General features: G+C 48.7%; 1 protein-coding gene across 1 annotated transcript in view; it reads right to left on the bottom strand.

Moving 5' to 3' along the window:
- The window catches only part of LOC103369875 (glutamate receptor 1-like), a 68791-nt gene that overhangs the window by 4351 nt on the left and 43042 nt on the right, over positions 1–21398 (bottom strand). The window contains exons 8-17 of the mRNA XM_008298716.1: positions 21156–21266; positions 19990–20196; positions 18987–19202; positions 18039–18162; positions 17821–17950; positions 14008–14206; positions 12735–12982; positions 6481–6606; positions 4703–4966; positions 4017–4156 (exon numbers count right to left, since the gene is read on the bottom strand). Of these exons, the coding sequence (XP_008296938.1) occupies positions 4017–4156; positions 4703–4966; positions 6481–6606; positions 12735–12982; positions 14008–14206; positions 17821–17950; positions 18039–18162; positions 18987–19202; positions 19990–20196; positions 21156–21266 (1765 nt within the window). The remainder of the gene's footprint in view (positions 1–4016; positions 4157–4702; positions 4967–6480; positions 6607–12734; positions 12983–14007; positions 14207–17820; positions 17951–18038; positions 18163–18986; positions 19203–19989; positions 20197–21155; positions 21267–21398) is intronic.

Below are 21398 nucleotides of genomic sequence, written 5' to 3'. Positions count from 1 at the left end.
TACTTTAATAATTCCTTATTTATATTATTTATATTTCTCATATATCCACAGTGTTATATGTATATTACATTATTATATATTTATTCTACCCTTTGGCTAACTGTACATACGTCTTACTGGCTCCTTTTGTAAATACATGTATATGTTCTTATTTGTCTTTTTGTACTTTTACTTTTGTACTTCTGCACCACTGGAGTTGTCTTTTAGTTTCGCTGTACCTTGTGTATGATGACAATACATTTAAAAAATTAAAAAAAGCACTCTGTTCTATTCTATGTTTTTGCAAAACAAGAAGTTCAACAAAGTCCACTTTTAGTTTGGTTTTTATTTATGAGTCATCACAAACACTGATGCTGTGCTAATGTTAGTCTCAGTGAGAAACCACATTTATCTCTCAGCTCCAGCTGCTTTTGAAATGTTTCCATGAATTCATTGCTGTAACTGTTTGGGATTAACAATCCATTGGCTTTTAACTTGATTATTTATTTAAATGGGTAACTTTTAGCATCTGCTCCGTTCATTTTCCATCAGTTTTAACCGATGGCTAGCTATTAGCCGTCTGCTAGCTATTAGCCGTAGCATTTGCTCCATCATTTTATTATTTTTCTTTGTTGTATAATTGCTGTTTTCTCATCGCTGTCAGCACTCATTCCACCTGTTTACCTCTTCCTGTTAACTATTTTTATTTCGTCTATTTGACTCTTTATTCGTGAGCTTTAGCTACCGCATGCAGCGATTTGCTAGCTACCATCAGACGTCTAATGCAACCACCTGACCTGTAAAAATGTTTATTCATCGTCTTTAGCATCTATTAGCTCATTGAACTGTTGGTTCTTTATTTTGTAGCATGTCTTCATCCTGTATCAGTGCTTTAAGCTCAGCGTTCAAACCTTCCTGCTGCATGTTCGGTCCATTTAAAGGTCCAGATGGGGTTTAACCTGCGGACCAAAACCAGGAAAAGCTCAAACTCCTAACCCGTCTCAGCTCCATGAACATCAGCTGCATCGTGGGAAATGTAGTGTTTTGTTTTGGTGCTTCAGCCACAATAGGGACCAAACGTCTTGTTTTATGGAACATTATATATATACATGTGTTCCTCTGACTTCCTGCACTGCTGCCTCCAGCTGCAGCCTCTGACGCTCCGTGTTGGTCGCATGCAGCGTCATGCAGAAGAATGCAAACAGAAGGAGGCAAAACAAAGAAGTTCTCTTGTCTAGAAAGCCTTTAAACATTTGTTTCACAGGTTCTCCACAGCAGCCTGGCTCAGTCGCTTCGGTTTTACGCTGCTATCTCTGAAAACATTCCTGGGGATCTGATTGGCCGCTGAGCTCTGAGTGCGCATGACATCAGTGGCTCCGTGTTCTTCGGTCACATGCATGTCGTAGCTTTGGAGGCCGGGACTTTGTCATCCACTAGCATGCAGTCGGTTCAAAACACACAGCAGGAAACAGCACTGGCAGTGGGCGGGGCTTCGCGTCAACAGGAAGGGCTGTGAGCCTATCGGGGGGCTTTCCTCTCCACACTGTCACGTTCACCTCGGCCAATCGCAGCAGAGGACACTTCAACGTCAGACTGAAGTCAGCCGAGCCGGGTTCAACGTGGCAGAGCTAAAATAAACGCATCATGATCCTCTACATGGCAAGAATCGGTTGTTTTCTACAAGACTATATGCTTCTTTTTTTTAACCTAATAGAGTCTTAATTTGGTAAAACAACGTCCTGTAGCTGTAAGAGCCCGGTCGGCCCGGTCGGCCCGATCGGCCCGGTCGGTCCGGTTGGCTCGGTCGGTCCGGTCGGTCAGCTGTTATGTAATCGTCGCAGCTCGTTTCTATGGTGGCAGTCGGTAGTAGTGTCAATAAAATGTACAATAAAGTGAAGATTCAGTGGAACTGTTGGTTTTTCTTCCTCTGGACTCTGACACGTGAGAGATGATTAGTTCTGTTCAATAACTCTGCTCTTATCTCAGCGCTCAGCCAGAGGACGGGTCGGGTCGGGTGTTCTGTTGCACAGGAAGCAGCTGTCATGGTTGGTTCTGCTCTTTCATTAGCTGAAGAACAAACCAGAGACGAGGACCGATGTAGTCTGACCTGAACATTATTTTAATATGTTGGTATGTTAAACCATCAGAACCAGAATCCACCAGAACCAAACCTCTACAGCAGAATTCTCTCATGCTTATGAGAAGTCGCGTATGTTCCTGAAGAGCTTCGCACATAAAGACGTGTTTGTTTTGGTTCTTTCTGTTCTGCTTTGGTCTTCAAACCAGTGAAGCTTTATTTAAAAACATCTTAAATCTCAAACAGTCGCTGTTGTTTCCTGTAAAACAGAAATAAAAGGCGGTTCGCTTTAGGTTGTATTTGACTGGAAGTTCGGCTCCAGTGGTATTAATGTGAGGAAGCCACTGAGCCTGAGCCAGTCGTCCTCCTGTACGCTCACCACTCGCTCTGTGTTCAGCCTGAACATAGCAACCATGTGGCACCTTTATTGTACATTTCAGAGCCAACACGGTTTTATTGCACCTTCTGTTGTTCACAGGTTTCCTCGTCTATCCTGAATATAACATGTGATCTACTGGAGACCTTTAATTACTCCGAGAAGAATAAAATACGCAGCAGTTTAGAAAAGTCTTATATGGAGAGATGTGAAACGGTCTCTAAGAGCTTCACCAGCTGCTTATTTATGAAGCCGTGTTCTGGGTGATGCTGATGGTGCTGATCATCGATCCGCTGAGGAGCGTTTAGGACGAACCCGGTTCTGTTCGGGGCTCAGTGTCACCGGCGAGGTTTCAGTCTGACGCTGAAGCCGCCGTTGGTCGACAGACTGATGAACATTCTCCCCGTTTGTTAGTGACGGTCGGCTGCTCGGCGAGCTCAGAGGAAACAGGAGGTACGTGACAGATTGGAGACAAAAGAGTGGGAAGCAGAGGGAGGAGGGAAGCTGTGGTCAGCGGCGCCGAGTCCATCAGCGCTGGTCAGCAGCCAGAAACAGAGAGACGGCAGAGACACGAGGACGCCGTCTGGAAAATCTGACATTTTACTAAATCTGATGTGTGCGGGGCTTCTCCTCCAGCTCCGTTTGTCAGTCGCCTCTTTCTTTAACTCAGAAACAGTGTTTTGGTGCCGCCCAGGAGGACCGAGTGTCCACCTGAAGGCCGTCACGATTCACGGCCACAAACGGAAAAGTAAAAAGTCAGATTTTTCCCGAGTCTGTCTGTCTGCGGCTGCTTCCGGCCGACTGTGCTGACCGCAGATTATTCTGCAGAACAGAAGGAAGCTGAGCAGAGAAAAGCCTCTGATGGATTCCTGATCTGGAGACACCAGAACCCCTTATCTCCAAAAAAGTCTGCTTTGTCAGAGGCGAGTGAAGCCCGGCGCCGCCGCTCATCAATTTGCATAAATTTGTCTTTGAAGCAAGTTTAAAAAAAAAAAAAAAAAAGCGCTCAGCACATTGCTCTGTGGACGTGCAGATTGGAGTCGAGGGGTTTCTGCTGCCATCAGAACTCTGGGACGGGTTTAATTGATTCAACCTTCAGTTCTGCAGGACGGTGGGCCGAGCAGCAGCGATACACTCTGAAAACAGAACCGACCGAGTCACACGTCTGAACGTGGTGTACATGTTGGACATGGAGCTACAGCTGCAGCCGGTTGGTTCAGAACAGAAACCTGCTTCAGTTCTTCACTAACAGGTGGGTTCAGGCTGTTGGTTCTTTCTAAACGAAGCGAAAACCAGCAGAACCCGACAGGAAGACGATAAAACAGCGACTCATCAGGAGAAAGCTGAAGAAGCTGAAGCTCGTTTACCTTCGTGTGAACTCGTTAGGCAGGGTTTAGTCCGACCCTGAGGTCTAGAAAAACCTTCACTCTGCATCAACTTTTAAAGGAGCAGCAGATCTTCCTCATGAACCTCCTGGATCGTCCCTCCTCAGAGGCCACATCCACACGAATACGCTGTCAGACGTAAACCATGTTTGGGTCGTGTCTTCATGAGCTGATCCACATCCTGGAACATCTTAGAGACCAAACAGCTCATCATAACGCACCACATGACCGTCATCCATGGTCCATGTCCGGTTCTGGTTTCGTGTGGTCGTGTGACAGGACGGATCCGGGAGGACTCGTAGGGACTGGCTGGACCCGGTCACTGTTTTCCTGAAGTCTCTACAGCGGTGTAGACGTGGGCATTAAGCTCAGCCTACGTCGGGTTTTCAGAATGGAAACGTAGATGAAACCATACGTCATCATCGGTTCCACCTCCCTGCCTGGACCAGGAGCAGCCAGTTAGTCCTCCTCCAGCCCGCGTCCTGCTCACATCTCCTGCCTGTGGGGAGGCGGTGCTGCCCGGTCCAGGAGCCTTCTTCTCCCTGCCTGATTGTGACGTGCTCACATTGACACTAATCCACCTTTCTGCTGGTTGTCCTTCAGCATCACCACATCAGGAACCTTCCAGCTGCAGTCCTCTGACAGCGTGTCGGTGTGGAACCACCAACAGCAGGAACAGCTGAACCAACCAACCAGCTGCCGGCTGTAGTCCAATCCTCTCATCTACCACTGGTCACAGACGCCGTAAAAACCCGTATTGATCAGTATGATTGTTAATAGATGGTCCTTTAGACGTGATCAAAGTGGATCAGATAGAATGGGACAGCACCAGCCTGACAGGAGGAGGTGCTGCCAGAGACGGTGACGTCGGTGGAACTGCTTCACCTCGGAGGGTGATTGGAGCGTAAAGGTCTTTCAGAGTGTACCTGCTGGGGTCTGACGGAGGACGGGGCAGGTGGGGGGCAGGTGGGGGCAGGTGGGGGGTAAAACCAACACATGACCTTGGCGGAGGCCGGGCGACCTCCAGAACTGACCTTTCTGCCGGAGTCCTTGTGTCCACACTCCCCCTTGTCATACCACCACTTGTTTTTCAACTTGTCTAAGACGGCTTGTTCATTGAGCTTCAGTACTGCTAGGTTTACTGGGATTCTTCAGAGGAGGGGGTGGGGGGTGGGAATAACATAAATAACATTATGCACCTCCATGTTATCTTATGTTATTGTTCAGCTGCTGCAGCGGCGGCAGCAGCCGCTTTACTAAAGAGGCGTCAGCAGCAGAGACGCTGCTACAGAGAACAGCTCAACAAAAACAACAGAAACAACCCAAAACAGGCACAAACACACAGAAAAAGTCTATTTGGAAAATGTCAGCGTCAAAGTGATATGCGTTAATACTCCATCTAGCCTGCGTCGGCCTGACTCCCTACGTGCGAGATGTGTATTACTATATCACTTTGGGTAACCGGCAAGAGCTGCAGCACTCCGGATCTGAGCAACGGGGCTTCGTACAGAACCAGGAAGCCAGCCGTGAGAGGACCGGGTCAGAGCTTCAGGTTTTAGGGTTTGGACTGAAGGACGTCCGTCATTTAGCAGCCGACCAATCCAGCAGGGCATCCACTGGACGGAACCGCTGGTGTGCATGGAGTCAGTTCCACACAGACCTGGTTCCTCTGATCTAGTTCCTAACATCACAACCTCATCGAGGACCTCGTCTGGTCCGTCACATTCAGCTTCATCGCTGTGATGAGCACGTGTTACTCATGTACTTCTATCGTGAGCGATGTCTGGCACAAGTCCTTCAGGACTCATAACGCCTCGACTTCAGTCTGGGATGAACAACTGCTCCAAATAACAATAAATACCAGGAGCCCGTTAACAGGGCAGCCGGCTGTAATGTTGTGTAAACGTGTTCGTCATTACCTTTAACTGGTCGTTAAAGATGGTTTATAATGTGGACGTTGTTTAGCTTCTGTCCTCGTTACAGTCGACATTAATATTTAATCTGTGATTTTACCAGATATTAGCTCTAATTTAACAAAACAGACAAATTCTATAAAATCTAATTCTTAATATGTAAAATCTGTTTCTAATCCAGACTGTCTCAGTGTTTGTAAAAACACAGATTTCTGCCTGTTTAGATTTTTTTCCAGCAGTGAACATGTAAATTATAGATTTATTATTGTGTTATTGTCTTGTAATAGTGTTGGACTGCTGTGACCTTGTTGTGGTTGGTTAATATGTAAATGACCAGTTTGTGTTATTTGTATTTTAATCAAAGAGAGAAACAGCAGATTGGTGTAAAACCTTCCGTTAAAGCCGTCAACATGCTAACAGGCTAACATGCTAATATGCTAACATGCTAACATGCTAAGAGGCTACATCTGAGCCGCTGCTCTGACTCCAGCTTTTGTTTTCAGGCCTTTTGAACTCGTCCATCCTTGTCTATCTTGCAGGTTAATTTGAAGCTGGCTGCACGTTGCTGCCTTTCAGCGACGCCTCGGTTCTGGCGGTCATTAACTCCTTGTCCAGTGAAGGCCCTGAGGACCGGTGGCGCGCCACCCGGAGGTGCTGGCTGCTGCCGGAGTGCTTGCGGTGCTGCTGCTGCTGCTGCGTTGTTGCCGGTTACCCCGGTGTGCCATTGCCTTGGTTACCCGTCGGGGTCACGGTGATCTGACCTTGGAGTCCCCTCCCCCGGTGCCGCACTCGCCCTTGTCATACCACCATCTGTTTTTCAATTTGTCCAACAGGCCCTGCTCGTTCAGTTTTAACACTGCCAAGTTAACAGGGTTTCTACGGGACGATAGCAACAACAAGGCGTGTTAAAGAGCAGACGGGCGTCACAGTGAACACAGTAACATGGTGGAGGTGATGGATGGAGGCTGGAGCTGCTCTTCAGCCCTCACAGGTCCGTCCAGGCAGATCAGTTTGGACGACTGCAGCTGGACTGGGTTACAGGACCGAACCAGGGGTCTGGGTCACGCTTCACCACAACAGCACCGTCTGCTCAGGACTTCTGCTGGCAGCGTTCAGGTGATGCAGGACTGAATAACGTCCAGATAAATGTCCTGTGGTTGAGTAAACTGTGAGCTCACACTGTGACTGTACGTCATCCAGTATCACCAGAGCTCCATCTGAACCTGATGCTAACGGTACCAGAACAGAATGGACCCACTGGACACCAGCTGCATGTCATCAGCTTTGTTAGCTTGAAGTGTCTCGTTATAAAAAGCTACTGAAGCAGCACGATTCAGATCAACAGTCTCATTCTCCTGATGTGGTTTCTGACCTTCTCTGGACTACAAAGGATCACTCAGTTAGAGCCAAGATGATTCAACCTAAACTCAGACTTTCAGGGCTTTATGTGACCAGCAGGTCTCTCCTGGTCGGAAACGACATGAACAAGTGACAACAGACTGGAAGACGTCGTGTTGGAGATGTCACGCTGGTGATGGTGAAGCCTGCAGCTCGCTGCCACGTTTGTGCTTGTTGTTGGTCTCATGTGGTCCTGCTGTGTCTCTTTGAGGCTGTGTTGTGTCTCGGTGCTCCTCTCGGTGTCTCCAGGTCTTTGCGGTCGAAGCTTCTGGTCTTCAGGTCCTCCACAGATCCAGGTCTGGACCGTTGGTTTTCTCTTCATCGTTTCTTCTCCACTCTGTCTGCACAGTTCAGATCTTCTGCAGCCCTTTGAGATGTTCCACAGTGTGGAGCTCCTGGACCTGAACAACTGTTGGCCGGAGGTCCTCGTTCGACTCTTTGGTTTCAGCCTTGACTTGTAGCTGACCAGCAGCTGCTGCACCAGCTGTCCTCTCTCTAAGTGCTCTAGAACATGTTCACCAGGACGCTGGAGAAGCTGCATGTTGTCACGTATCTGTGACCGTTTCATCTCCAGCATGATGTCTGCTGTCACTCGTTCACGTGTCTTCCAGCCACAACACACCTGCCGGTCAAATCAAACTTGCTGTAGATCCTCATCTGGAGCTTAGCTGTCGTGTCCAGATACATGCCGGTGCTGCTCGGATCGACCAGGACGTCAGTAACAAGCCTGACTGAAGAGTCAAAGCTTAAATACAATCAATGCATATAAAACACATAAAGCAGAGCCAGAGAACACCTGGAGTCCAGGTCAGTGAGCAGACGGTCCCACTGGTGGGAGGTAGAGCAGAGTCCAGCTGCAGCACAAAGGTGAGCTCATCCAAACTCCAGCTGCCTGTGAGACCAACAGCGTTTGTTCTGCTGTGGGCTGAAAAGCAGCAGAATGGATCCTGGTTCTGACGACTGCAGGTCGAACCTTCAATCGACAAGTAGAGGAGGAACAACAGTCACGTGTTCAGACGTTGGAGCTAAAGATGAGTGAGGATTTGCATAAAAACGTCGGCTGTTGTTCCCCTTCACAGACCAGTGATGGTCAGAAGGTAGCTGATGTTGCTATGGCAATGGCTAATCAATACCATGATCAATGGGCAGTCAGCTGTTTGGAAGGACGGGCCATGTGATGGGAGCAGCAGAAGAGTTTTGTTCTAAAACTGCACAGGAGAGAAGTCGTGACAGAAACAACACAGGCCCGGCGTTTCCAGGACCTGGAGGATCCACAGAGGGAACCAGTTACCAGCTGTCACTGGAACCAGTGATGAAAACATGAACCTGCTCCTGGATCATCCAACCCAGTCTCAGCAGGTTGATCTATTCAGTGTGCTATTCTGTATGGTGGGATGTCCGTCTGGGCGCTACGACTCTGATCCCTTCATCAGAGGAACCCAACACGTCTACACTGGTGGAAGTCAACTCATGTGCTGTGCTAACATGTTGTGTTTCTAATCATGAGTAAGACAAGCTGTCAACACCGCGGCAGTGTTTTACACTTTACACCTGCAGCTGACTGAAGACAGACTCCAACACAGGTTCAGACTTCTGATGCTCATCAGCGCTATCAGGTAGTAATCAATCACACCTGAAGGTCTTAACATGCCGATACAGGTGCCTACGAACGTGGACGGGTCACGCTAGCTGACTGGTTTCATTCACCGCCGTGTTGTCGGGCTGCTGTTGTTGAAGTCTGGAAGATAAGAGCTCTGGTTGGAGGTCCTGAACCTCCTCAGAGTCTCTGCCATGGTCCCGTCGCTGCTAAAGTCTGGCTGAAGCTAGTCGTCTGAGTGTCGCCTCCTCTGGTCTCTACAGGATTAAACAGGAAGAGGCTCCACCTGGTGGAACAACCAGGTACTACAGCTGGTCTATGGTACATGTACTGACATGTCTGTCCTCTATCGTCAACACATCCTCACCTCCCCTATAACAAAGCTCAGGAAGCTGCAGGCATCTGCTCTGCTTCATGGTCCATGTCTGTAAACACAAAGAACATGTTTGACCACTGTTCACTGTGTAGCAAATAGACTTCATGGAAAAACCTCTGCAGATGATACACAGAGACGTTTAAGGAGGTTTAAGCCACTTAAAGTGGTTTGACATCTGACCATTGAAGTGTGAAGGTCGAGAAGGTTTGTTACTAATTACTGATTAAATCTGGGGGGGTAAGACAATGTTATGGGTTCATACCGTAGCGGCCAGAGAAGAAGAGAAGATAGTGGACATACATCAGCTCATGGTGGCAGCAGAGAGCATTGTGGGAGTTCAGCAGCACCGGGACCATGACAGAGACTCTGAGGAGGTTCAGGACCTCCAACCAGAGCTGATGGGTTCCAGATGAGTCTACTAAGACGAAGTAGCTGAGCTGGTTCTGTGGTACATGTGTAATGAGTAATGACCACCACACTGAGTATATCTGATGATCAGTGACTGAGCGACAGGTCTGTTGGTACAGAACGCTGTGAAGTCCACTTCAGTCAGATTGACTCAGAACTGCAGGAGTTGAGCCGCGGTGCTGCACAGTTATAAACAGCTGAAGGTTGGGTCCATAGACGAGGTCGGGTCAGAGCTGGGTTAGTAGGACAGCAGCTGAGCAGCTTTAAAGGCCCGTCAGCAGGAAAGAGCTGTGACTTCATGTTTCAGGCTGAATGTCTGATGATCAGCTGATCTAACGTCCAGGCTGGGAGTCAGCAGCATAGAGGTGTAACATCTGGACATAGACTGGACATCAGGACGCCACCCAGTGGTTGGTCAATGGCTGCTTAAAGCCTCCAGAGAGACCATCTTCTCTGATTGTCCTCTAAACAGAACCTTCATTCACTACATGGACATCATGTGTGAAGGGAAGCTACAGACCATAAACTCATCAGGAAACCGTTACCTGAGGGAACAGCCGCCCCCTGCTGGCCACCAGTGTGCACCAGTCTGGGCTGGATTATCTCACCTGGACTAGAAGGGAAGCCCTACTCTGACATCCAAACAGGGCCTCCTGCTGGCTCTAGTCCCAGGTCTGACTAGACGCTGTCATTTTGGAACAAGACTCTCCAGATGGTGGGTTGAAGCAGAAACAGTCGTCGTTAGGTTGCAGCAGGAAGCAGATGAAATGAAGCGGCTGAATTATTTCTTGTCATCTGTTGGTGCTGAGAGCGGGCCGACCCAGAGCTCTGATGCTCAGAACGCTCAGCATTCAGTGCTTTAACTCGACTGTGTTGCTAAGCAACGGATCACTAACGGACTGCTTCGGGTTCTGTTTTTCAGAAACGGTAAATGATTTAGGACCTGAAAGAGTTTCTCTGTAACGCAGGCCGGCCGATTGTTCTCACAATCGTGGAACCAGCAGTTAGCAGTGATTAGACAGTGTGAGCGTGGAGCTGTCTGCCGCTCTGGGTCGGCGCTACGACGCTGATGTGAGGCAGAAAGAATGAGAACAGGATGTTCTCTTACAGAACATCTGATAAGAACATGGATGCATCAGTCCACTGATGTCTGAAACAAAGACGAGGAGAGAACATGACTTTCAGAAGCTGCTGTCAGGAAAAAACACTCAGACTCTGTTTAGCTCTGACTCAGGTTGGTCTGTTCGTCCTCCACCCAGTAAAACGACCCCAACGGTCCCGTCAGGCCTGGACGCTGACGGAGCCACGACCAAGAACAACAACCGCTGAGCTGCAAGGCTGGTAAACCAACCAGTCTGAGATCAGTGGGATTCATGGTTTGGTTTGTAAAACGTTCAGTTTACTGTCAGAGGAGCAAAGAAAGCAGAAAACATCCACTGAAGGAGCTGAAAGAGTTCAACCGACCCGTCGATGATCAGAGCAGCTTCACTGAGTCGGTGATGAGCGACGTGGACGTTGTTCTGCTTCACGGGTTTTAAGTCTGTGTTTATTCACACATATCGTCTCTCTGACCTGTAACATGTTGATGTTGATATAATGTTCAAAAATATGATTAAAATCATTTATATTCATGAAATGTCAGAAAAAAAGAAAAAAAATGAAAACTATTAAAGCAAAGAAATTCTTAATAAAATGTGTTAAAGTGTTGCTGAAAAGTCTGAAAACATCGAAGAGATTCAGAATATGACGGAAGTATTGATTAAAATGATTGAAAGGTTGTTTGATACGATTGATGAAATGTTGGAAAACAATCAAATGTCAAAGAAGGATTAAAATGTAGGAAAATATTTTCAAAATGACAGAAAATATGTCATAAATGTCTGACAAGTTGGACGACGCTGATAGAAGAAAACAGTCGGCCTTAGTCCAGAAGTCTGATGAAAAGAACCAGAACCGTGTGACAGCCTCAGTCAGAGAGTTCTGCTCTGTTTGAAGCCGTTTGAGTTCAGACTCATGAGTGTCGGTCCGTCTGTCACCAGGAGGGCGGCAGCAGCACAACATTCATAAGAACCTGACACTGACTGAACATTGTTGGCTCAGCAGCTGAATCACGAGTTTTGTGTTGGGTGAGCAGGAGGACGCCTTCAGACGAGCCTCAGCCAGACTGGATCTAAACCAGGTTTTACCTGCCAGCAGCTCACAGACACACACACAGAGTGGAGTTAGACTGTAGTCAGTATTCTGGTGATGCAGAGACAGACAGACAGACAGACAGACAGACAGACATGTGGACAAAGACAAACAAGAGAGAGAGAGACAAGACAGACAGATTAAGAGACAGACAGACACACAGACAGTAAACAAACCCACAGACTGGCCTCCAGATGTTACATATTCCAGCCACAGAACCAGAAACGAGTCCGTCTGAAGCGGCTCCGTGTTGTGCAGACGTCACAGTTTGCAGACTGAACTCCAGCACTTCCTCCTCCTTAATCTTCACGTTAGTTCTGGTGGTTCTGCTCTGAAGGTTGGACCAGTTGAAGCTACGCTAACAGTCCATATGAAGCGGTTTCCTCTGACGCTGACTTCATCCCTCTGCATTTCTAACTCTGCCTTTTTTTTTGGAGAAGAATGAAGACGAAGGATGAGATTGGTCCTCTGCTGCTGCAGGAGGATGAAGATGATTCCTCTTCAGCTCTGTTTGATTCATCTTCTTCAGGATGAATACAAACAGGATGCTCCACTTGTTCCTTCTCTGGAGGAGATAGAAGATGAAGAGGACAAAGGAAAGTTCTCTTCGTCCTCCAGAAGAAGGAAACATGGAGGCAGAGAGGAACCATCTCCCTCATCTTCCTCCACCTTCCCAGAAGGCTTAAAGGAGCACCATGAACATCAGAGAGCTCGCTGAGACTCGTCCTGTTCTAAACACCAGAGTCCAACTAAAACTAAAGCAGTGAAGCTTTAAATCACCTTCTGCCTTAGAGCTAGCTGTCCTCTCTCCTGATGGCTCAGAGGTTCACTGGTTCTGCTTGTTTCACATGTGAATAAACTGCAGACGTCCACACAGCAGGGGGCGCTGCAGCGCTCACTATCAGAACAGTCCTGACCATGTGGTTTACGCAGCAGCCAATAATATATCAGTCAGTGATATATTGCGCTGCTCTGACCTCCACAGAAACAGACGCCACAGGACGACACCAACACAGCCACGCCTCCACGTCCTACCTGAGCGGAGATCCTTTGGGCGTGGCCACGCCGTAGCCCTTGGAGTCCAGGTTTCCTCCCACCTTCATGGTGTCGCAGGGCTTCCTCTGCTCGATGTACTCGTTCATGGACGACTCCAGCAGGTAGGCGTACTTGCCCTTCGACTTCCTGACCCGGATCACGCCCTCGTTGGTGTTCTTGACGAACACCGACGGGTCGGCGCTGCGCATGTACGACCACATCTTCTCGAACACGGCGATCTTGGAGCGCTGCAGGAAGAAACAGACATCACCCTGCAGACACTGCTGCTTCTGGGATTTAAAGGCTTCAGCCTCACTGCTTGGTCTGCAGGTCTACTGCAGAGTCTCCAGAACCAGAATGGGAGGCAGAGCCTTCAGCTATCAGCTCCTCTGTTGTGGACCAGCTCCCAGTCTGGGTTCTGGAGGCGGACACCCTCTGTGCTTTAAGGTCAGGATGAAAACGTTCCTCTGTGATGAAGCTGATAGTTAGAGCTGCTCAGGATCACCTGGACTGTCCCTCAGTGATGCTGCTGTAGCTTCAGACTGATTCCCATGATGCACTGGGCTCGTCTCCTCTCCATACAGTTCTACACACCATCACATTGACTAACTGTTCACTCTGCACTGTCTCTGATCTGAGGTTTCTGGCCTCACCGACCTCCAGAACATCTATTGTTCTGCTCTACTGCTGCTCTCCATCTTCTACCCCCCCCATCCCCACTCCCACCCAACCAGTCGAGCCAGATGGCCTCCTTCCCTGAGCCCGGTTCTGTCGGAGGTTTCTGGTTCCGTCCCACCGCTCAGAGGGAGTCTGAAGGCTACTTTGGATTGTTGGGTTCTCTGTTCAAAGCTCGTGACCTCTTCACTGTGAGATGCTGAGAATCTGTGCTGTACCAATAAGACTGACCTGAGACTGGACTGATTCATGGAGATAAACAGCAGGTGGCGCCAGTCCTACAACCTGCTCCACTAAAACCGCCTGTTACACGTTCTACTGAGAACAGAGCTGCTGAGCTGCTCTGTGTAAACCAAAGGCAGGAAACACTGAATAAGCTCCACCAACGGGCTCCATCAGGTTGGACCGGTCCATAGTGGTGAACACATGGGGGTGTCCACAGGTGTTCTGTTCCTCCTGCTCTTAAAGATAATGGACTAATCCTGATGGAGCCTTTGTCCTGATGGACGTACCACCAGAGAGCCTCTAACTGGACGGAGCAGCTGACTGCAGCCCCCAGATCATCATGTTGTATGAAGCAAGAAGGACGTGTTCTCACCTTGAAGAACTCTTTGGTGGAACCTCCGTCCAGAGTACCGTAGGCGATCTCCGTCTGCTTGGCCAGGTCCTCGGCGCTCTCTATGGGCGAGACCATCCTCTCCACGGTGAGGAAGGCGGCCAGGTTGGCGGTATACGATGAGATGATGATGAGGGTGAAGAACCACCAGACTCCTCCCACGATTCGACCCGACAGAGACCTGCAGAGAACCATCGATGGACGGTAACTCATCCATGGTGTGACTTCTGCCTCGGCACAATACGACCTCCGCAACCTCATGCAGATTTACTGGGACTGAACCGTCAGTACAGTCTTCAAAATAAAAGCCTCCTAGAGGACTTTGGTGATCTTGTGTTCAACATCATCCCAGAGTCTGTGGGACCAGTCCTCTGGCTGATGATGAGCTATTCCAAGAACACCCATGTGTCTGGCTCCTGGAGGATGAACCCTGATAGACCTGGCGACACCTTCATCTTACAGCAGCATCATCACACCACTTTACAATGTCCAAAGAGTCCAACCAGCAGAGCCAGAAAAGGAGGCAGCAGGAATGAATGAAAAAAACAAGAGAGATGTTTAAAAAGGGTGACCAAGAAAAACCAGGGAACAAAGGAGCTAACACCATGAGTCTGTCCTGGTGGTTCAGTACGCGACAGTAAAAACACAAACATGTTGACCATGACGAAAGAAGGACAAAATAAAAAGGATTTGGTCTGAGCATGTGCAGGAGCTAATCAGGGTCAGCTTCAGCTAACGGCAGATTTCTGTTCATAACATCATCCAAGAGGAACAGTCAGGACCTAACGGGAGCAACCACGAGCTCTCTGGAGCTGCCAGAGGCCTTTTGTAGCTAACAAGAGCTAGCAGGATCAATCAAGTGCCAAAATGAACTAGGTGAAGCTAACAGAAGCTAACTGACTCTAAAAGGAGCTGAAAAAAACAAACTGGAGCTAAATGGCACCAACAGAAGGTAACCAGCCAAAGAGAAGCTAATCAGAGCTAACAGGAACACACTGGTGCTACTTTTAGCTTTCTGTAGGCGACTGGAACTATCAGGCGCTATCTGGAGACATCAGAGGAGCTATCTGTAGCCTTCTGTGGGTAAGAGGAGATGTCAAGAACAACAAGAGCTAACAGGACCTGTCATGAGTCAGCGAACAGACCAAACTGGAGCTGAATGGCACCAACAGGAAGTAACCAGAGACAGGTACATGGAGCAAAGAGAAGCTAATCAGAGCTAATGCTAACTAACAGAACCAGGCAGTAGCTCTCTGCAGGTACTATGAGATACCAGGAGCTAGCAGGAGCTATCTGGAACCAGCTGAGAAACATGCTAGCTACTCGTACATGGCTATTCGACTGAATTCTATCAGATGTGCTCACAGCGACAGGTATCGGTCCGTTCCAACCGATTGTCCGCCGCTGGTTAGACTGATCTGCTGAGGTTTAGATCCTCCTGGGTCGGACCCGCCGGTCGGATCCATCAAACCAGGCATGTGTTTCCTATTTATGTGACCTTTCAGAGTTCGAGCAGAGTTGTGGGTTTAAACCAGGAAGGAGAGGAGAGTCAGCATCAGCTCTCTGGGAACAACCTGAGAGAAGATCAGCAGCACGGAGCAGAACCCAGGACGCTAATGAGGTCTGAGTCTGTCAGTCACACATGGTATAAATAAAGGTCTGAGAGCGGCTCGGTGATGAATCACTGACCACCAGGAACCAGGACAGAGCTGGAACACAAGCTACAGTCAGACTTGTGGTATTTCTGGCGGGTTTTACAGTCATGTGGGAACACGGTGCCCAGTTTAGGGTCCAGTAATGACAAACGGGTCCAGTAATGACAAACGGGTCCAGTAATGACAAACGGGTCCAGTAATGACAAACGGGTCCTCTGCTGGATGCATTCAATCATTTGATCTGCTGGAAACTATTCTGTCAGTGCTGCTGGAGTTTTATTTGTGGAGATACTGAACCATTAAAACGGCTTCACGGGTCTGACAGGAATCTCAATTCTACAAGTTCAGCCAGAACATTTTTACAGGATGTAGTTCTGGGTCCTGGAGAACTAAAGCGAGCTGAGCGGTGCAGCCAGATTGGTCCTGGATTCTGTCTGACTGGACACACACAGAAAATACTGAAACGTGTCGTCTCTGTTTCCCGGCGTGACGTCTCCAGGTGAGCTTCTGTCACCTGACTGTGGTGAGAACTGAGGAGAACCAGCCGGACCCAGAGACTGCATGTAGTGTTTTATCACAACGGACCAATGAATCAGTGGGTTCCTTCTGGGTTCTTCACCTTCAACACAAACAAACTGCCGTCCACGGCTTCAACATCATTTATATATAGATGTGTGTATGTGTGTGTGTGTGTGTGTATGTGTGTGTGTGTGTGTGTGTGTGTGTGTTGGGCTTCCTGCTGAATCTTTATGTGTTTTCTTATTTTCTGATCCAGCTGCAACGACTAAAGCTACGAGACTCACATTAATACACCGACACACTGTCCAGCCCTGAAACATGCTAACGTGCTAACGTGCTGATGAACAGCTAACGTGGGCTCAGGACTGACTGACTGGATCCTAAACCTCCTTCAGTTCTGACTCCAGGTTAGCTGCTCTGCTGAAACGTGACCGGCGGTTAAACCGACTGGTTCTGATGAGGCTAAACGGGTTTAATCATCTGGATTCTGCTGAGCTGTTGGTTTGTTTGTTCTGGATGTTAAAATAAAACAGACCACAGTAAACACCTGATCTGTAATGATCTAAATCAGGGTTAGTTTATCAGGGCGTCCCATGTTCAGGGCCGACGCAGCGGTCGTGGGTTCGACTCCCGCTCAGGGCCCTCTGCTGCAGGTCCTTCATTCTTCTCCCCCACCTCTTGTCTCTGTCTCTGTCCTATCAAATGAAATCCATCCATCCATCCATCATCTCCACACCTTCATCCTCACCAGGGTCATGGGGGGCGGAGTCTATCCCAGCTGACTCAGGGTGAAGGCAGGTTCACCTGGACAGGTAACCAGTCTATCACAGGGCTACACTTAGAGACAGACAACCAAGCACACTCACATTCACACCTACGGACAATTTACAATCACCAATTAACCTCAGCATGTTTCTGGACTGTGGGAGGAAGCCGGAGAACCCGGAGAGAACCCACGCTGCACGGGGAGAACATGGAGACTCCACGCAGGAAGATCCCGGGTGTCCTCACCGGGATGTGAACCGGCGACCTTCTTGCTGTGAGGCGCTAACACTGCTAACCACTGATCCACCTGCAGCCCAAATAAAAACCAAAAAAAATCTTAAAAAACTAAACTAAACTAAAAACCTTCTAGTTTAGAAGCACCAGATGATCAACACTGAGAACGTCCATCGGTAGAACCGGGTCAGGCTTTACTTTCATTTCTCTCTGACCACCGGCTTGGTTCTGACAGAGTTTATTGTTTTTATTCTGCCGACTCGTGTCGACCCGATGCAGCTTTCTCTGATACGGTTGGTTTCTGCTGTTCGTGGATCAGCTCCGTTTATAAGAACTGATTGATTGTTTTTCCTGGACACACGTTTATTTTACTTTATTTTATTTTTTTCAATTTTTTTTCAAAGATTCAAAGAAATGCAACTTTAATTGTCCGAGTGGCGTAACATCCCCAGAACACAAGAAGAAATGACCGAGGACGAGCCAAAACCCTCACACTGAGACAACACAAAGTACGGAGGTCCAGAGCTGCTCCTGTAACGTCTAGCTCACGTGGCAGCTCCTCGTCTTGGACCACACAGTGAGAAGCTCTGCAGCACCAGACTGGTGGACTCAGGTGACCTACCTGGGCGAGATGTCACAGCCCTGCTGCATGAACGCTCCCAGAGAGAACCACAGAGAGTTGAAGATCCCAAAGTCATTGGTGTGTTCTGGAGCCTCCTTTTCCTTCTGCTGGTTCTGGTTCTGGGAGAGCCCTGACAGGAGCAAACAGCACAGAACACACTGAGGAACATCCAGGTTCCACGCTACAAAACAAGAACAGCAGGATGGTGATGACGATACCTGGAGACTGAGTGAGCTCAGACGAGGAGGTGGGCAGAGGTCTCCGGGAGGCCGAGGAGGGCAGAGTCTCATCCTCGTCGTCGGACTCGTCTCCCTGCCACTCGTAGGGACTGAAGCGACTCACCTGGAACACAACCCCGAGGATTAATGCTCACGTCTTTGTTACTAAACACAATCAGAGTTTTATTGAAGATCTACTGGAAACATGAAGACACCTGCTGGATCACAAACAGAAATGTTATCCTGACCAGTCGTCTCTCAGCAGCAGCTGCTAGTTTGTGTTTCCTTCCTGATGGTGGCAGTAACACAACTGGACCATGAGCTTCATGCTGACACACTGATGGTTCTGGTTCTGAAGCTGCTCTGAAACGGCTCCAAGTGACTTTCTGATGATGTTCTTCTCCAGATCTCTGCTGAGCTCCTCAGACTTTCCCACTGTAGAGTCTGAGTCTGATGAGTGGATCAGATGGTTCTGTTTGAACTGGATCAGAGGAGTCAGCAGCTGGAGACAATCAGAACCACTCAGGAGAAGTTAGGAGGCCATGAAGCTGAGAACATTTGATTAACACAACTTTCTACATCATCAAACTGATGCTTCAGGTTCTTGTCTGTATGTTTATGACCCAGCAGGTTTCATCATGTTTCCAGAAAACCTTTAATAAACCTATTAAAGAACCAAAATCCACAAAGATTCATGTTTCAATGGTTCCATCAGAGAACATCCAGAGTTCTGAGTCACTGGAGCCTCAGACTGAATGATAAACGTGGACTTTACAGGTCGATGGAACCATTAGTTCACCGACCCAAACACAAAACACTGTTCAATGTCAAATGTTTCTGTTTCTATCTGTTCTTGTTCACTGGGTCCATTGAAGTCCAACCAGCAAACACAGTAAAGAGGTGTTCTGGACCTCCCACCAGGTGCCTCCACCTGGTCTGCAGCCTCACCAGGAAGAGCACCACGCTGACGCCGATGTAGGCGAACACGATGCACATCCAGATCTCGTAGGCCAGCGGGTCGAGGAAGGAGAACACGCCCGGCTTGGACTTGGTGGGCTTCTTGATCATGATGGAGATGCCCAGAGACATGAAGGGTTTGGTGAAGTCGATGACCTGCTCTCGCACCAGAGTGATGGTGAGCGGCGCCACGGCGACGTCGGCCTTCTGCAGAACCAAACACAGCAGCTGAGCTTCAACACTGGGTTCATCAGACAGTGAAACATCTGTCCAGCTGTCTCTGCTCATCTGTCCATGGAGGCTCAGTGGCCACATCTGGAGCTCCATCACACACACACACACACACACACACACACACACACACACACACACACACACACACACACACACAGCCAGACGCTTCCTGTCTGCCTCCGACTCGAACCCAAACACGCCTTCAGGAGTTTCATTTTTAATTAAAAAAATATGTTGCATAACAGTTCTGAGAAGGTTCTGCAGAGTTCTAGTAATGTTTTCAACAGGAGGTTTGTCTTTAGTTCCCAGAACGTTCTGCTCAAAGGCAAGATAACGTTCTATACAGACCACATGTTGCATTGAGAACGTCCGTCCTTTGTTGGCAGAGAACATTGTGAGAACGTTTTACAGGAGAACGGCATCACGTTGTGGGCAAAATGTTCCACCTTTGCTCATGTGTAACATTATAGGAACGTTTTAAAAGACAGTCACCTGAGGTCTTGATAACGTCAGGAAAACATGTGTAGAACGTTGCTTTCAGAACGTTCTTCTTTTGTTGTCGTGGAACATGACCCGACAGAATCCTCTGAATGTTTAAACAAAGTGAGAAATGTTCTGAAAAGGTTCTTTGATCCTGGATTCAGGCTTTTAAACATGAACAGAACCTGTAGATAACGTTGTAGGAACGTTTTGCTAATAGGAGAACCGTAGACCAAACAGACATCTCTAGCTTCCTGCAGAACCTTCCAGATGTTCTCACCCCGTACACCAGCTCCCCCACCATGCCGTTCCACATCTTGGTCTCTGAGTCTCGGGCGCCGTACTTCCCGTCGCCCACCAGCTCCAGCCGGTAGCTGAAGCCCACGTGTTTGGCGATTTCTGAGGCCAGTTCTGCGCAGTAGCCTTCATACTTGTCGTTCCCCACGAACTGCTCGTGGTTCTTCTTCAGCATCATGTAGGGCGCCTCCTGCAGGACAGATGAGGACGTTACACGCTGACTGAGTTCTGCTGTCCCTCCTTGTCCCCTGCAGCCCTGCTGTGTGTCACTAATGTGATTTCTGTGGCTACTCTGCATCCCGTAGACGTGCCCGCTGTGTTTTTCCAGGTGCCTCCATGAAGCCGGTGCTTCAGTGCCCTGCTGCCTTCATGCATTATGCAGCAGCGGTGCAGTGCAGGTGAGTTCACTGCAGCTCCTCTCTGGGCCTGTTGCCTGAGAGGAGCTTCACAGGAGATCAGCAGCATGTGCACAGGAACATGTGTTCAGTAAACGCTCCCCAACACCTCCTCATGTGATGCTGCCCTCACCAGACCACCTGCTTCTGCTCGGCTCACAGTGGGATGGATCTAAACAGGCCAAACACACACATCGGGTCTGGTTCTGGCCTCACTGCACTCTCTGTGATGCTCATCCTGCTTCTAGCTGCTGGTCCTGGTGAGGATCAGCTCCTTACATCTTATCTTCCTCATGTATGAGAGCTGACAGGACCTGTGCAGTAAAGCTGGAACACAGACTGTCAGGAACGACTGTGCGGCTGAATGAAGCAGCTTCATGAACTCAGATCAGCGTTTGATGAAGGACCAGAACACGAGCCTTCATGTAGCAGAACCTGAACCCACCAACAGGTCATCATGTCAGGAGGCTATCATCAGCAGCATGCTACTGCTGGAGACGATCAATCAATCAATCAATCAATCAATCAATCAATCAATCAATCAATCAATCAATCAATCAATCAATCAATCAATCAATCAACCAATCAATCAATCAATCAATCAATCAAACTCTGAGCCACTGGACAGCGTCCAGCAGCTTCTCTAAGTCTGGACCCGGCTGTTGGGTTCTAGATGTTCTGCTGCTGTGTGTTTTCTGTTCTGTTTGGGTTTCAGCACATCTGAGCAGAACTCTGCAGATAAACTGAACCGTACCAGGATGGTGGTGACCACGTAGGTTCTGTTCTGCAGGCCGTGGAACTCCTCCAGAACCGGCTTGTAGACGGCCGTGTTCACGTAGCCCCGCTTCTCGTTCCAGTAGCCGATCTGAGCACAGCAGAGACACGTTAATGGACCTGATGGTTCTGATGAGCTCTAACCAGTCACATGTGGACAGAAGCTGAAGCTAACCGACCAAACACCTGCAGGTGCAGCAGGCGTCTGAGCTCAGAGGGTCAC

Source organism: Stegastes partitus, unplaced genomic scaffold (assembly GCF_000690725.1).
Source record: "Stegastes partitus isolate 25-593 unplaced genomic scaffold, Stegastes_partitus-1.0.2 Scaffold1343, whole genome shotgun sequence".
NCBI lineage: Eukaryota > Metazoa > Chordata > Actinopteri > Pomacentridae > Stegastes > Stegastes partitus.
The sequence above is the reverse complement of the archived record's forward strand: the minus strand, read 5'-3'. Positions and strand labels throughout refer to the sequence as shown.